Source organism: Conger conger, chromosome 12 (genome assembly GCF_963514075.1).
Source record: "Conger conger chromosome 12, fConCon1.1, whole genome shotgun sequence".
In the NCBI taxonomy this organism is placed as follows: Eukaryota; Metazoa; Chordata; class Actinopteri; order Anguilliformes; family Congridae; genus Conger; species Conger conger.
In genome coordinates, this window is record NC_083771.1 from 34,382,397 (window position 1) to 34,396,181 (window position 13,785).

The 13,785-nt window shown below is 44.3% G+C and overlaps 1 protein-coding gene across 4 annotated transcripts; it reads left to right on the forward strand.

Annotated features, from left to right (window-relative positions):
• The first annotated feature begins 935 nt into the window (after nt 1-935).
• srek1 (splicing regulatory glutamine/lysine-rich protein 1) lies at nt 936-13,554 on the forward strand. 4 transcript variants are annotated; one of them, XM_061262876.1, is made up of 12 exons: nt 936-1,233; nt 2,096-2,229; nt 5,003-5,118; nt 5,912-6,076; nt 6,560-6,738; nt 7,242-7,372; nt 7,802-7,913; nt 9,100-9,309; nt 9,736-9,879; nt 10,018-10,089; nt 10,328-10,481; nt 11,879-13,554. In XM_061262876.1, the coding sequence occupies exons 1-12, from the start codon at nt 1,103-1,105 to the stop codon at nt 12,032-12,034; spliced, it is 1,704 nt and encodes a 567-aa protein (XP_061118860.1). In that variant the 5' UTR covers nt 936-1,102; the 3' UTR covers nt 12,035-13,554. The 4 variants fall into 4 exon arrangements, with proteins under 4 accessions (XP_061118860.1, XP_061118861.1, XP_061118862.1 ...); XM_061262877.1 differs by having other exon boundaries at nt 937-1,233; nt 9,100-9,204; XM_061262878.1 differs by lacking the exon at nt 936-1,233 and adding an exon at nt 3,296-4,632 and having other exon boundaries at nt 2,095-2,229.
• Nucleotides 13,555-13,785: the final 231 nt, after the last annotated feature.

Genomic DNA, 13,785 nt, shown 5'->3' on the forward strand with positions numbered 1-13,785 from the left:
CATTTCACACCATAGAGAAAATGATTTGTTTGGATCATTGCAGATTTTACCCAGAATTCTTGTGGCGGCAAGAATATTTTCAACGGACCATAACTCTCCACCTTGTGGTTGTGGCAAAGAGTGCAATGTTGATGCCCTTCTACCCAAAAGTGGCCCATCTACCCGTCTTCCGGACCCAGTTCTGCTTTGTTCGAAACTGATTTATACTGACCAGCACCTCCATACCATTACAAATATGGCCACCTCTAACACGCCAAACAATCTCTCGAGGCAGCTACCAAATTTAATGTGGTGCCCCCTAACCCATATGGCTTTTTTACATTTTTGTGAAAATATTCTTTCAGCAGATACAGTGCAGTCCATAAGTATTTGGACAGTGCTTTTTCTTCTTTTGGCTCTGTACTCAAACAATTTCAGCTTTTATTAGTGTATTTTTATTCATTTTGGTTTCACCATGTAGACATTACAGCACTTTTATACATTGTCCTATCATTTAAGGGCAACTTGTTTCTCATTTATCAGCCTCATAATGGCTTCTTTGATTTGCACTGGCACAACTCTGGTCCTCGTTGACAAACACCAATTGCTGTAATTTCTACATAGTGAAAATACTCTCATAAAAGATTGAATCACTAGCTTAACCATGTGTGAATTGTTTGGACTGCACTGTACATGGGTTTTATTTTTGTTGAATGGTTTGATATGTCCTATGAAACTGGCCAGCCGAGGATAGAAAATGCCATCTTTGTGTTACACATATAATGCTCGATCATTTTCTGAATATACAGAGGCGTGTAATTTTGTCGTAACAGAACGATGTAATGGCACATTTGCTTGTATGAAGTTGTTGCTCCTGCAGTCTATGATGAAATGCGCTAGCATTGCATTTACCTGTGTAACATCCGCTTACCCTCCCCATGGTCTGAGACTTCCTTTTCGTAAGGTGGCGCTGTGGGGTTGGGTAGAGAATGCGGCATCAGGGCCTGTAGTCGTTGAACTAGCGCCAGACCAGTGGCATAATTTTGAACAAGAAAAGTGAAAAGAAGGTGGTAAAGAACCAAACGCCGTACTTTTACGCGTTTTTCCCTCTTTAGAGACTATTATGATGACTGGTATTCCAGGCACCGCCGTGATTCAGATTACAAATCTGTCCTCGGCGGTGAGCAGCGAGCAGATGCGGACACTCTTCGGGTTTCTCGGGGATATCGAGGAGCTGCGGCTCTACCCGCCGGAGTAAGTACAGTAAATGCCCCCTGAAGTAAATGAAAACACCCAGGATGTTGATGGGCCTTGTTTGTTTGTGAGCAAAGGGGGACGTTTTTCAGAAATAACCATTTGCACCTGTTTACCCCGTGCATTAATAAAAATGTGGTCTTGTTAAACGTAGCTAATTCGAGAGATAATGTATCCTAACTTCGCTATCTGACATACTATCGAGCAGCAGCAGTTGACTGCGGCCTTGTCTATTAGATGACTAACGTTAGCTAGTAGCTAATATTACAGTATCGTCCTCGTGTTAACTACTGCATTATTATCGCACATTGCTGCAGCTAAATACATTGTCGAGGTTGCTATTTGACCACTATGGCTAGCTAGCTACCGAACGGTAACTTAATATTTGCCCGCGAATATAAACGTACGAGAACTTGGCTATAGCTAATGCTAACTGGCTGGATTTAACTAGATAGATTGTGTATTCGCTTGCTAACGTCTCAGCATTTCGGTTGGTGTCCTGTCATACGCTTCGCAACCGTAAACGTAAAAGTATGCTAACGTTAGCTAATTTGGGTAACGTTAAATTAAAACGGCTGGCTACATATAGCCACCTACTTACAAGTGCATGGTATAATGAGCATGTTTTTGAATGTGACACTGACTGATTTAAGCCGACCTATTCGCCGGTTAACTTTACCTAACGTTCGGTAAATGGGTACGTTTTTGGTAACTAGTAGCTTTAACATATTTACTGGTTAGTTAACGTTAGAAGTATTAGCTATAGTCAACTTGCATTAGCTTCTTTGTAAGATGCGCATGGTGTTTATTCACAAGCCACTAAGTTAAAGCAGCGTTCTAAACAACTTTTCTGTTCTTTCAGCAATGCTCCGCTGTCCTTCTCATCCAAAGTATGCTACATAAAATATCGAGAACCTTCCAGTGTTGGGGTGGCGCAACATTTAACCAACACAGTATTTATTGACAGAGCTTTGATAGTTGTGCCATGCGCTGAAGGTGAGTATGGCTGCCGCTTATGGTCAAGTGCTCATTTGACAGAGATATTCGTGTTAGCCAGACTAATCCTTGTGAAGTCACCGTCTGTCTCTGAAAATATAAAAAATGTGAAAACCCTTTCTCAGAACCACAGGTGGTGTTTCATGGTCAATTTAGGCACCTAATCTCCATCATGATGTTTATACCAGTTGTTTGTACTTTATAATTTCGATACATTGAGAGGTACACTTTGAGAACGAGAAGTTGATTTATGCGATCAGCACCATATCACTATATCATTTTCGTTAGCGATGGAAACTTTTATTCTAAGTTAGCCACCGTAGGAAGTATAAATATTAGCTACCTTTTTCAAGGAACAGTATGTATTTGGGTTTGGAGCGGATGTAGGAACTTGAATGGAACCAGTCAAACACGTATAGAATATTGATGTTTTGTGATTGATTTTCAAAACGTTACTGTTGCATTTCATTTGGCTTGTAAGACAGGGATACATCGTCACTGTATTTGGTTAGAATAAATTCTAAGAAAAGGAAAGGGAACTGCTTGTTTTGTAGCAAAAATCTGAAAATGGTAAACATCTCTAAATTTGTCAGTTTAACTGATGGCTTTATCTAGAGCAAAATGATCAGAAAATTTAACGAACAATTAAGAGGTTTTCCACTGCACTGATTCAACACATGAGTTTCTTCTGTCCAGCACCTTTACACTGGCATGCCATATTGCTTGACATGTTGTTGCCCAGGCGTGTATCAATGATGGAGACGGAATATGAAATATCATTTCGTGATAAAGGCTATGGTAGAAATGATACAGTACATACCTGTAGCTAACTACGTCTTTTTCTCTCTTTTTTTTATTTTTTATTTTCATTTTTTTTATTTCCCTCTCTCCTGGAACAGTTGTTCCATTTTTCCTAAAAAGAGTGGCATTTCTGCATACCCTCTTCCTTTTGATTTATCTCTAATTTCTGAAAATGCTTGTCCTGGTGACTTGGTGCTCGATGGATACTGAGTTTATTAATTTGGTTTTGTATGTTTTTTTCTGTGTGATTATGTGTGCATATCAGATGACTAGACTGGCCCAGCTGGTACACTACACTAGCCTGAGTAAGGCATTGTTTGCCAACCCACTTTTCCCGCTGGGGCTGCAGACTTCAATGGGGGAATGTGACCAGGAGAATAGCAGCTGAATCCTTCCAAGATGGACACCTTGTCTCTTTATTTTGTTTTCATTTCTTTTTCTTATTTTATTTGTTGTCCCTTGTTTTCCTCTAGAGAAAAAGAAATATTACATTTTCATAGAATTGTTTTATATTTTATTTATTTTTATTTTTTCCGAAGTTTCATTACTCCATGAATTGGTTCCTCACGTGTTTGTCTTGAGTATTGTCTAGGTTTACATGAGCGCCAGTATTCATTGGGCGGGGAGGGACTGTTTATTCTGTGTGGGCTGCAATGAAGGAAACTAACATTTTTCTCTCTCTTCCCCCCCTTCACTCGTTTTTTATTAATACGATCAGGGTTTCACCTGTGTTAACTTTAGGATTGGGGAAATGCACTCCCACGTTGCCCTAAAATTAGCATTTCTAATCTGTCCCGGTGGGGGGAAAAACATATCTCTTTTTTTCTTTACACCTTCTTTTAACAAAAGTTAAACCCTAGTTAAACCCTGATCACCTTTAGGTAAGGAGTTGGGAATTCCCAGGAGATCAAGTTTTAAAGGACTATTTGTTGAAGTAGCATACATTTAAGTTTGTTTGCTTGCATGACTTTTTGTGCTAGTCCTTCATTGAGGCAATTGGATAAACGAATATATTCATTTTTAAGTATGAGCCATTTACACTGTGATTTAAGAACGTCACACATTGGGCCTAAACAGGAAGCTTACCTTCATGGATCATTTAGTTTTAAGTGTTTTTTTAAATATTTTTTTTTAGCCCAGGCTTTAATGGTTAAACCTCACTGATCCTTTACATTAAACCAGTCTTGTTGCATTTCTATGATTTTCAGCTAAGAATGCATAAGTGGCTTGCATGTGTTTGGGGGTTTGGCTCCGACTGCTCAGACCAGACATAACGCAAACTCTATTCTTCCATCCCCACTCCCCTACCCCCAAACTGCAGGAGGGCAGTAAACCACAGAGCCTATGAAGAAAGTTCCATATTTTTTATTTTTCATTTGCCTTTTTTTGGTTGTTTTGGTTTACATTTGGGGCATTTCAACGATTCTTAAAAAAATGTTCTTCTTTTCTGTATCCGATGTTCTGTGTGCTATTAGTGATGCAGCCAACATGAACGCTTGTCTTGTGTTGCACACCTTTCCAACACTGCGAAACGATCGCCCCACGGGAAAAGCGCCCATGCTTGATATCGTATGGTTCATGACCAATATGTTTCCAGTTCAGGTGACCCATACCTCAAAGCGTTAACTCATTTTCTGCATTGCTTTGATCTTTAGAAGACGAAAAGAACAATCTGATTCTCTGTGAAAAAAACATGTTTAGCCATTTTTTATTTTGTTTTTTTAGCTTGATAAATCTTTTCAGAAAGTGCTAGAACTGTAAATCTGCCATTTAGCTCTTAGGGCACTTCCGCAGGGCAGTCTGGGCTTGTTCGTAGTAGCAGCTCTTTTCTCGTGCCGTTCCTCAGAAGCTAGAATACTAGGGATTTGTGAGGATTTTTTTCTTTCTAGAGTACTGGGCTATTTGTGAGATCATAGTGAAGGATTGGTGCTTCCCCACCATTACTAGCACTAAAACCAGGTCTACTCTGCAGGCAAAATCCCCGAGGAGGCCAAGGCCTTGTCGCTCTTGGCTCCGGCCGCTCCTGTTGCCAGTTTGATGCCTGGAGGAGGGCTCTTGCCTATCCCCACCCCACCTCCCATCCAGAACGTGAGTACCAGACACGGCTCAACCACTGAGCCCTCCAAACACAAATTTCCCTCAAAATGGTTTGATAAAAGAAAGTTTTTCCTAAGCATTTAAAACTTGTAGGCGGCACGGATGGTGCAGTGGGTAGCACTGCCGCCTCACAGCAAGGAGGTCCTGGGGCCTCTCTGTGCGGAGTTTGCATGTTCTCCCTGTGTCTGCGTGGGTTTCCTCCGGGTACTCCGGTTTCCTCCCACAGTCCAAAGACATGCAGGTTAGGCTGATTGGAGAGTCTAAATTGCCCATAAGTATGAGTGTGTGAGTGAGTGGTGTGTGTGCCCTGCGATGGACTGGCGACCTGTCCAGGGTGTATTCCTGCCTTTCGCCCAATGTATGCTGGGATAGGCTCCAGCCCCCCTGCGACCCTGTTCAGGATAAGCGGGTTAAGATAATAGATGGATGGATGGATGTAAAACTTGTCATTTAAATAATTGTATAATATTTAAGTTGGATGCATATATATCGTCGGTTATCATATTCTCATGGTTTGTATCAGTCCTGCCTTTCAGTTCTTAGCATGCGGTATTTGTTTCAGAAAGAATGAAATGTTTTTCTGAGCCATCGTTTATTTGGCCTATGTTTTTGATAGTTGGCTTGTTGCAGTTAGTCGGAACCTGGGAGCCTGAGCGCTCCAGCAGTTGGGGTTTGTGTGACATGAGGTTGTTAATCAGTTGGCTTCTGGTAAATATAGTTTTGCGCCTACAGTGCAGACCCACAGCAGGTCGTCTCAGGTCTGATGTGCTGCATTATGTTTCAGCTGAATATCCCCATCAACAACCTGGCACCGTTGCAGGCAAGCCTGGAGGCCTCTGCACCAGCGCTGGCAGGGGTTTCTAGTCAACCCCCGCTCATGGGCAATGTGGACCCCTCTAAAGTCGATGAAATCAGAAGGACCGTTTATGTTGGCAACTTGAATTCACAGGTAACCCGCAAAACTTTCTGAATTACAGGGATATACCATGTGTAGTACTGTAAATGACTGTAAATCATTGGCAGATTAAGTTTGGCAATTAAAACTGCAGTGAAAACACAAGTTTAATCAAAGTAAACAAATAGCTTTTTGGAATGCATTTTTAGATTTCACACTTCTGAAGTAAGCATCCTTACAACTGATTACCAAAAGTAATATTTAAATTTGAATATTTAATAATTTATTGTCATTTACTGATTGCTGTGTGTTTCTCTGTGTATGCATCTGTGTGTTTCTGTGTCTGTGTGTGTTTGTGCGGGTGTCTGTGTGTGTGTCTGTGTGTTTGCGGGTGTCTGTGTGTCTGTCTGTGTTTGTGTTTGCGGGTGTATGTGTATGTCTCTGTGTCTGTGTTTGTGTGTGTCTGTGTCTGTCTGTGTGTTTGCGGGTGTGTCTGTGTCTGTGCGGGTGTGTCTGTGTGTGTGTACCCCTCTGCAGACGACCACAGCAGAGCAGCTGTTGGAGTACTTTAAGCAGGTTGGGGATGTGAAGTTTGTGCGGATGGCGGGAGATGAGACCCAGCCCACGCGCTTTGCCTTCGTGGAGTTTGCTGACCAGGAGTCTGTGGCCAGGGCTCTGACCTTCAACGGGGTCATGTTCGGGGACAGGCCTTTAAAGTAAGCACATTAAGTACAGCCTCACTGCCTCGCTCTGTCCCCTTCACATTCAGTTAAAAACCTCCTTTCCTCAGCTTTATCATTTTATTTAAATGTATGGGAAAGTGTAAATGAGGTGGTATTACTCCTGCAGTTTTCCAGTGGAGGTGCAGAATGGTAAGTATGAGAGTGTGAAATGCACTGCAGACGGGCCTGTGCAGTCTGTCTGGAGGGCAGACCGTGATGGGCTCCCACAGAGAGACCGGTCACTGCCGGTCAGCATATACGCACTCGATTGGTATTTACACTTCCACTTCTGCTCGAATTTCTGCAGCGAAGGCATTCCGGGGCGCTGTGTGATTATGTATGATTAGTGGTGTGTCATGAGGTCTCGCAGGCATATCTCTGGAATATTACTGCAAAGCTATGATTTGGTCCGGGCACAGTAAGGGAATATAAAAAAATGCGAGCGGTTCAGACGGTGGATTGTAAAGCTGAGAGCGGCTCTGCTCCTGTGCCGTCAGGATTAATCATTCCAACAACGCCATCGTGAAGCCGCCCGAGCTCACCCCGCAGGCTGCCGCCAAAGAGCTGGAGGACGTGATGAAGAGAGTCCGGGAGGCCCAGTCCACCATCGCAGCCGCCATCGAGCCAGGTAACCACCACGCGTGTGCCTGCCGTGTGCCTCCCTGGACACGACCCTGACCGCCCTCTCCTGGTGCACGCCCATGCAGTGAAGCATCAATGTGTTGCGTCACTTTCGCAACTATGCACTTGTGTTTCACCTCCCTGGCTATAATCTGGCTAATCACTAGGATTTCCCTTTATCTCCCCATTGCTGTTTAGCCCAACTGCCCAAGTGCTGGCACTAGGTTGGATAGTGGAGGATGGGCTCCTGTTCTATAGCCATATAACCAGCCTTCCTACTCGACAGCTTCTTGTCATTATTTAAGTTATTTTTCCAACCCCTGCCCACTGCCTCATACTTTTGTGGGGGGTGAGTTCATGCATTTAGGTTCCTGATTGTTGTTCTGATGTAGCATTATGTTGCGTTGCGTGATTTTGTTAATCCCTTTTTTTGTAGAGGATGCTGTGCCGAAACGCTCCATGAGCAGTTCCAGAAGGGGTCGGAGGTCCCATTCCCGGTCCCGGTCCCGGTCGCATTCGCGACGGAAACGCTCGCACTCCAAACACAGGTACGAGATTCTGTTTCTGAGAGTCTGTTTCTGAGATCCTGCCCTACACTTTGGCTCCCCTGTTCTAGCCATGTGTGTGTGCCTTAAGAAGTCTAATACGATGGTGTAGTATTACGACCGCCAAGGCAGCCAAGTAATGGTCATGTCAGCTGCTAGCCTGGGTCAGTTTGCTGTGGACCCGACTCTGGCTCTCGAAGGGCTGTGCAACTGACCGGCGTAAATGCAGCTGTCTAACTGGGAATAATGTTTCTGAGAGCATGATCTTTATAATCTAATCCTATGAAGTGTCCAGTGAGCTCTAATGCTAAAGACAAATCCTTTATTTTTATTTTTCCTAGTTTTGGCTCTGTACTCTGTACATCATTTTAGATTTTTAATTTAAAAAAAGAATAATAAATAAAATAAATACATAAAATAAATAAAACTTTCTGTTTGGTTTCACCATGTAGAAATGATAGCACTTTTTATACTTGGCCCCTTATTTCGGGGCACCATAACATTTGGGACATGTGAAAGTAGTCATGTTTAGTACCTTGTTGTGTATCGTTTGCATGCGATGAATGCTTGGAAGTCTGTGACTCAGTCTTCCCCAGGTGCTGATTATCGTCTCTGTTGATGCTCTGCCATGTCTGTATTGCCGTCATCTTCAGCTCCTCCTTGTTTTGGGATTGCCTTAAATATGTTCAAAACTGGGTTCAGTTCAGGTGAATTTTGCAGTCAACAGTCAAGTCAAGAATTTCCAGTCAAAAAAATGTCCGTTTTTGGCTTTGAGAAACTTTGTTGCTCTAGCAGTATGCATTGGGCTCATTGTCTTGCTGTTGGATGAAGCGCTATCGAATGAGTTTGGAGGCATTTGCTTGAAGATACCTGTACACTTTATTTGGTTGCTGCTGTTCGCTGTTGCATCATTAATTAAAGGGATGGTTCACTCAGAGATGTAATTAAAGTTTCTGCTTGCTACAGATCCATCTGTGGCTGAGAGTGACAAATTCTCTAGATATGAGACTTTCTTTAGATGTAGTTTACCGTGATATTTTTCTGGTAATCAGTGCAGCAAAAATTTAATTCGACAAAACTCAACAGCAAAGCCTCTTTAAGAATCTAATGGCGCAGTTACTCACAAACATCAACAGAGCTCAAAAATGCTCATTTTAATCCTGAACTATTTCTTCTCTTTGGCCTTCAGGAGCCGGCCATCTCGGCAGAAGACCAGTGATTCCCACACCTCCCGGACCTCTCATAAAAAACGCTCTCGCTCCAGAGACAAGAGACACTCCCGCAGTCGGTCCAGGTACCTCCAGCTCCCTCTCCACAGCGGGGTACCCCTCCACACCCCCGGCCTGGGGTTACACACAGTGAGGGACCTCTCAAAACCCCTGTCCTGGGGTTACACACGGTGAGGGACCTCTCAAAACCCCCGTCCTGGGGTTACACACAGTGAGGGACCTCTCAAAACCCCCGTCCTGGGGTTTCACACAGTGAGGTAACCCTCCATACCCCTGTACTGGGGTTACACTCAGTGGGGTACCCCTCCACACCCCTGTACTGGGGTTACACACAGTGAGGGACCTCTCAAAACCCCCGTACTGGGGTTACACAGTGGGGTACCCCTCCACACCCCTGTACTGGGGTTACACAGTGGGGTACCCCTCCACACCCCTGTACTGGGGTTACACAGTGGGGTACCCCTCCACACCCCTGTACTGGGGTTACACAGTGGGGTTCCCCTCCACACCCCTGTACTGGGGTTACATACAGTGGAGTACCCCTCCACACCCCTGTACTGGGGTTACACACTGAGGGTTTTTCCTGTGACCGGCAGGGACCGGCGGAAAGACAAGGATGGGAAAACGAGGGGAAAGGAGGTGAGCTCCAGGGAGAAGGAGGAGAGGAGGCCGAGGGACAAGAAGGGAAGGACCCCACCGAAGAGCTACAGCTCGTCCCGGAGGTCCAGGAGCACCAGCAGGTCAGCACTTCTCCCAGTGCCGCTGTGTGTATCACTGCAACACGGCAAACTGCAGCGGCCTTCAATTTAGAGTAAACTATATCTCTCTCTCCCTCTCCCTCTCCCTCTCCCTCTCCCCCTCTCCTTCTCTCCTCCCAGAGGGCATAAGAAGAAGAGCAGAAGTCGGTCCAGGTCTCCCAGGAGGAAAATGAGGTCTCCATCCCCACGGCGGTAAGGGCGCGTGTCAGTGCATGGTAGCTGTGCCTCAGTTATTTTGACTGCTGATGTTGGCTGTACTCTACCTGTACAATCATTTCAATGAAATGAGAAGGTTTTGAGCACTTTCCACACACACAGCAGTCTTTTAAACTCGGTCTCATGCTCTCTCTTGCATGGAGGAAACGAGCATTGGTATATGGACAGGGGGCACGGTGGTGACTCTCCTTCACCGTCTCTTCTGCTCTTCCAGAGGGAAGAAGGACAAGAAGAGGGAGAAGGCCAGGGGCGGCAGCCGGGACCGGTCTGAAAGGGAGCACTCCACATCCAAGAGGACCGGCAGAGAGAGAGACCGAGACAGAGACAGAGACCGAGACAAGCAGGAGAGGAGAGCCAGGCCCATGAAGGTGAGCTCTGCCATTAATGTTCCTCGGGTCATGCTCCCGTTCCCCTCGGTGATGGCGCAGCATGTTGTCATGGGGACCTACATTAACAACACTGCAGCAGCCTTTACCTTCGGTCACACTTCATCACACGCCCCTTTGCCAAATTCCTAATTTCTCACATGTTCTTCAGGGCATCCCTGACCACATTTGCTGTGCCGTCATACATTGCCCTTAGTCTGCCGTGAACTGGTTATATCCGTGACTTCCTGTGTAACCTTGTACCCAGGCTTCATTAAGGCTTACGCTCAATTTCATTTGCACATTTCCCCTAAGGACCACTGTGCGCACTTGCTTGCAATGAAGATGGCCTAGTTTTTATGCTGCTATTATGAAAAAAGATGCCACCAGTTGCATGTGCTTTAAGATGAAACATGACACATTTTAAGCTTAAGATCGTATCTACACTGACCTTGTTTCTTTACTGCCTGTTTGGCTCATTGCAGAATTATTTACTGTCATGGAGCGATAAAATCACAATTCAGTGAGCGCTAGCTTGCATATGGTTATTTTTTTTAAGCAGATGTCCTACATTACCTGCCAGTAAAGTACCTTGTGGTATTACTTGAGGGTACTTCTGCCCCCCTTCTTTACAATGCCTAGATTGTAATTAAGTTCTCAGGTTGTCTACTTTATGTATGATGCCTTGGTGGTAGGCTACAGGGCAGTGAATGGAGCCCTTCCCTGCTTGTTAACTTTTCCTGGTCGGTCATGATGCCTGTCTGTACTTGGCCCATCAGCAGTCACGACCGCAGTGCTATGGCTGTGTTCTGACACAGACCTGCCCCTTCAGTCTGTGTCTTAGTTCCCCTCACATCCCCATCCTACACCATCCCAGGCCTTTTCTAAGTTCCTGGTCGTAGTCCGTGTGCATTTCTGTGCTGTAGAGACGCCGCATCTTTGCCTGCTGCTCTGAGATTGTGCTTGCGTGTCCCTCGCACTGTTGCTCGTTTTAGTCAAGTGAACACAACCTCAGTCTCTCCTTTTATCAGTCACTGGATAGTCTGCTGAATGCGTGTGAAGCGATTTGAGTGCACCGGACGAATGCAGATTTAAGCGTGTGAATGTTCTAGAACAGAGGTCACCAACCCTGGTCCTGGAGAGCTACTGGGTCTGCTGGCTTTTGTTTTCACCTTAAAAATCAGCACCCTGCTGAGTCCCAGGTAACCAGGTGAGGTGAGTTAGCTGTGTAATCATCTACTCTAATCGATCAATTAAGTGCAGAGTAACAGCGAAAACCAGCAGACCCAGTAGCTCTCCAGGACCAGGGTTGGTGACCTCTGTTCTAGAAAGACAGGGGTCACCATGAGAAAGGATTAAGAGGAGTCGCGTGCTTCAGAACCGGACTGCTTCTCCCTCAGGTGGCGAGGGATTACGATAAGGAGGAGAAGGAGTGCGAGAGCGAGCGGGAGGACTCGGGCAGCGCCGGAGAGGAGCCCGAGCCCACGGTCCAGCACAACGGCAGCTACAGCAAACACGCGGAGGACACGCCGGCCCCCAGCGAGGGCGGCGACTGAGGGGCGCTGCGGTCTGCTCTCTACTGCTGACATTCAGAAAAAGAAGAAATGCAAAACTGCAAAGAAGCGACCTGATTTTTGTTTTTTGTTTGTTTTTTAAAACTACTGTGAAACGGCTGGCCATATGATATTCATATGGTGAAATGGGCGTACACAGGCCTTTGTCAATCGATAGAACATGTAAGCTTATCTCTGAGAGCTGTACTGACTACTTTGGGGGGCAAAAAAAAACACGATTGTACTGCTTTGTTTTTGGTTTTTGTGCTACCTTTGTCCATGAAACCTTTTTTCCTTTTGTCATTTTCTTTTTGTAGTGCTGGGACTGCTAGTCTTTGTTCTTGTTTTAAGGTCAGCCATTTTATTCACGCATAACACTTATCCCTTTCTGCCAATCCAGGTCGTCAACTCCAAGTGGGATGGTTTTACGGTTTTCTTTTTTTTAATCAGAATTTGAAAAGCTACTTCTAGGCAGGAGCTTATATTTTTAGTGAGGGGAAAAAATTAAATCAGAAGTTCTTTCCTGAGTTGTTGGAACCACTTGCAAGCACATAAAACACAAGTGCCTAGACTGAGATTGTACGCAAATATATTGTAATAAAAAATACACTTGGGGAAATCATAACCATAATGTTGTACACTAGATCTGGGTAAAGGACTTCTGATCTAACAGTCTTTAAACATAAGGAGAAATTAGTGCTCTGTTCTGTGTGTGGAACAAAGTGTGTTAAGGAACTATACAGATGGTTGGTCTGCAGTCTGCAAGCCATGTTTTTTTTTTTTACCCTCTATTTATGCTATAGGAGGTGTATTGTAAATCAAGATTTTAAAATGACTCCTTCAGTCTTGTTATTTTTTCACTTTTATTCAAATCTAGTATTTTGTTTCTGGTCACTCAAAACACCCGTTGTGAGCACGATCAGTGTGTTGACCCTCCCAACCCATGTTTATATTGCATTCAGTTTACCCTTGCCCTGGCTTCAGTGGAGTGCTGAAAACATTGCTTTAAGTCTCAAACTCTCAAAGTCTCTTTATTCGTATCCTGTTTGACTCCCTCTCTCAGCTCTCTAAGAACACCAGCCGCTTGCTGTCTGAAGTGTGTTGAACACTGCGTTGTATAAAACAAGTATCACTCACTTCTTTTGACATCCAAAAACCCTACCCCTGCCCCTCACCAATATATTTCAAGATTTTAAAAATATTTATATAGATATGTTTAAAGATGTCTGTGAAATGTCCATTGGGGCATTGTGTTGGCTTCCATTCATAATTATGTACTTGTGATGTATGGTGTAGAAAATGTGTGTGTGGCAGCAGTTGGAGATGAGAAGGGATGACTGTTCTCAGGCATCGAGCTGGAGAGTTTACTCTGTCTCATGTATTGGGTTTTGTAGTGAATAAACATTTTGGATATTAGTAGTTTGTGCACCTCCTAACCGGTAATTTTGACATAAGTGTCTTATCTTTGGTTGCAATACGGATTTTCCTAACTGAAATGTATATTAAAGAAGCTTTGCTTCATAGTTCGAGTGTGCCTGTGTAATTTGTATGGCCCCTACACTGCCCCCTTTTAAAAAATGAATGGCTAAAATTATATTTCTATTCAGTTAAGTGTGGAATCTTATTTATTCTTTTACGTTTTTAAATTTCTGCAGTATATGCAACATACCCAGTTTATTTGAGGAGAATGAGGATGCTCACCCTTTTTTATGAAGCTAAGATTAAAACTGTTGACGTTGGTGGCTGCGCTGCAG

What these genes read in the sequence shown, in the direction of transcription:
- srek1 (XM_061262876.1), top strand. Translation starts at nt 1,103, where the DNA reads ATGATGACTGGTATTCCAGGCACCGCCGTGATTCAGATTACAAATCTG. An exon ending in AGTTGTGCCATGCGCTGAAG is followed by an intron (nt 2,230 to 5,002) that starts GTGAGTATGGCT and finishes TCTACTCTGCAG; the next exon opens with GCAAAATCCCCGAGGAGGCC. An exon ending in TTGGCAACTTGAATTCACAG is followed by an intron (nt 6,077 to 6,559) that starts GTAACCCGCAAA and finishes ACCCCTCTGCAG; the next exon opens with ACGACCACAGCAGAGCAGCT.